This window comes from Pyxicephalus adspersus, chromosome 2, assembly GCF_032062135.1.
Source record: "Pyxicephalus adspersus chromosome 2, UCB_Pads_2.0, whole genome shotgun sequence".
Classification (NCBI taxonomy): domain Eukaryota; kingdom Metazoa; phylum Chordata; class Amphibia; order Anura; family Pyxicephalidae; genus Pyxicephalus; species Pyxicephalus adspersus.
Genome location: NC_092859.1, coordinates 3,475,751 through 3,477,802, shown reverse-complemented (window position 1 = coordinate 3,477,802; position 2,052 = coordinate 3,475,751). Strand labels below are relative to the sequence as shown.

Below are 2,052 nucleotides of genomic sequence, written 5' to 3'. Positions count from 1 at the left end.
AGTTTAGGGGCCCCAGCAACAAGGCTGAGCTGCCCTTTTCCGCCCGTGGCAGTAGGGACCAGGTACAAACATACAACCCTTATCAGAACATTTTCCAAGACCATTTGTTACAATATGTATTCTTTGAATGACTTAATAAATTTTGGTAAATCAAGCAAAGCTGACAATTTAAAGTGACTACCAAAGTTCACTCTAAGAAAAAACAAAACGGTATTTTATTGAAAAGACTCAAAAAGTAGTCACCAATCCATATCACATCTTCAGACACAGGTTGAGTAGATGAGTCTGGAAATGAGATTTGGATTAGTGACTACATTAAATTTACTTTGTGGATTTTCAATAAATTACTTTTTGCTTTGGCTCTACAAACTTTTATTTTGTCTTTGTGGAGTCCCATTCCATAGATATTCACATTTTCTGCTTGTAAAGTATACAGGCTGAAAGTTGGATTTCAGGTAAAGTTTGAAGTAGAGATTTGGTCTCCCATTATTAATTTTTTTACTCACCTAAGTGTAAGGTATTCTGCAGTTTTCTTTAGACAACCTGCAAAATCTCACAGATATCTGTTGATTCCGCCAGTGATATCCAATTCCTGCCACTTTCTGTGAAGGTGTGACAATGCTTTATTGCTTCTAAATTCAAAGTAGCATTGGTACCATTATATAGGCTGTGCCTGCTTTCATTACAGTGGGATGTGAAGACAAGTTACAGACTTGGATTCAATATTCAACTCAAAAAAATCTCTATCTGCATGCTTTAATTGGGTTAGTAACCGAAATTAGGCAATTATCATTTGGAAAGTTATAAATGGAAATCTTTTTGTTGTTTCTCTAGATAATGCTAACTTTAGGCTGCACCACCAAATCTCACCGAATCAGAGGCATATTTGCTTTCTTGATAGCCCGTTTCACCTCTTGGTTCCTTAAGCTGTATATTAGAGGATTGAGCATCGGTATCAGGACTGTGTACAAAATGGCAACCACTCTGTCTCGTTCTTCAAAGTTGTGGTCTGTAGGGCGCAAATAGATGAAGAACACTGTCCCGTAGAAGATGGAGAGACAGAGGAGATGTGAGGAGCACGTATTAATGGCTTTCTTCTGTCCTTTCTTGGATTTAATCCTAAAAATGGATATAACAATGAGCACGTAGGAGACCAAGATGGTCATCAATGAACCTGCACCACAAGTACTTACGAAGAAAAAGGCTATCAAATCACACAAAAGAGTATTGGAGCAGGACAAACTGAGCAGGGGTGGGGCGTCGCAGTAGAAGTGGTTTATAAAGTTTGGTCCACAATATTCCAAGGTGAACAAACAGCTGGTTTGCACTACAGACTGCAAGCAAGCAATGGAAAAGTTGAGAAGAATCAGACTCAAACATTTCTTTTTGGTCATTATTGAGACGTAGTGAAGAGGGTGGCAGATAGCAACATATCGGTCATAGGACATGGTAGAAAGTAGGAGAGCTTCCGTGACTGCTATTATAGCAAAGAAGAAAAATTGTATTGCACAGCCAATGAATGAAATGGTTTTGCTCTGGGAAAGAAGGTCAGCCAGCATTTTAGGTGTTATAGTGGAGGTGTAAAGGAGATCCACCAGGGAGAGGAAGCTCAGGAAGTAGTACATTGGAGTCCTAAAATTTGAAGACTTATAAATCAAGAGCATCATGCCAGAATTTGCCAATATTGAGATGATGTAAACAAGCAGGAAGATTGGAAAAAGGAACGGGATAAGTTATTTGTCATTAGTCAGACCTGCCAGCTCAAAAATGTTGACAGTTGTCTTGTTTTTGAGATTCATAGGTTTATCTGGTGGCAAAATAAAATATATAAACGAAAGGTCAACTATAGCCAATACCACAACACACAATGTGGAACATTTTGCATTTAAATATTATTTGTATAAATAGCTAAATGGTGCAAACGATGGTGCAATGTTGTTAACTTAAGGTTATTGTGAATGACAAAGAGACACTTTTTGTGTCTGGAAGAAAAGAGATTTAACCTCCAGCTATGGAATGGCTTCTTCACAGTAAGAATTGTAAAACATGCAA

At 37.9% G+C, this 2,052-nt stretch overlaps 1 protein-coding gene across 1 annotated transcript; it reads right to left on the bottom strand.

Annotated features, from left to right (window-relative positions):
* Window positions 1-866: 866 nt before the first annotated feature.
* Window positions 867-1,799, bottom strand: LOC140322131 (olfactory receptor-like protein COR4). Its single transcript, XM_072398750.1, is given in 1 exon segment — window positions 867-1,799. A coding segment is annotated over 1 exon segment (933 nt).
* Between the last annotated feature and the right edge of the window lie 253 nt (window positions 1,800-2,052).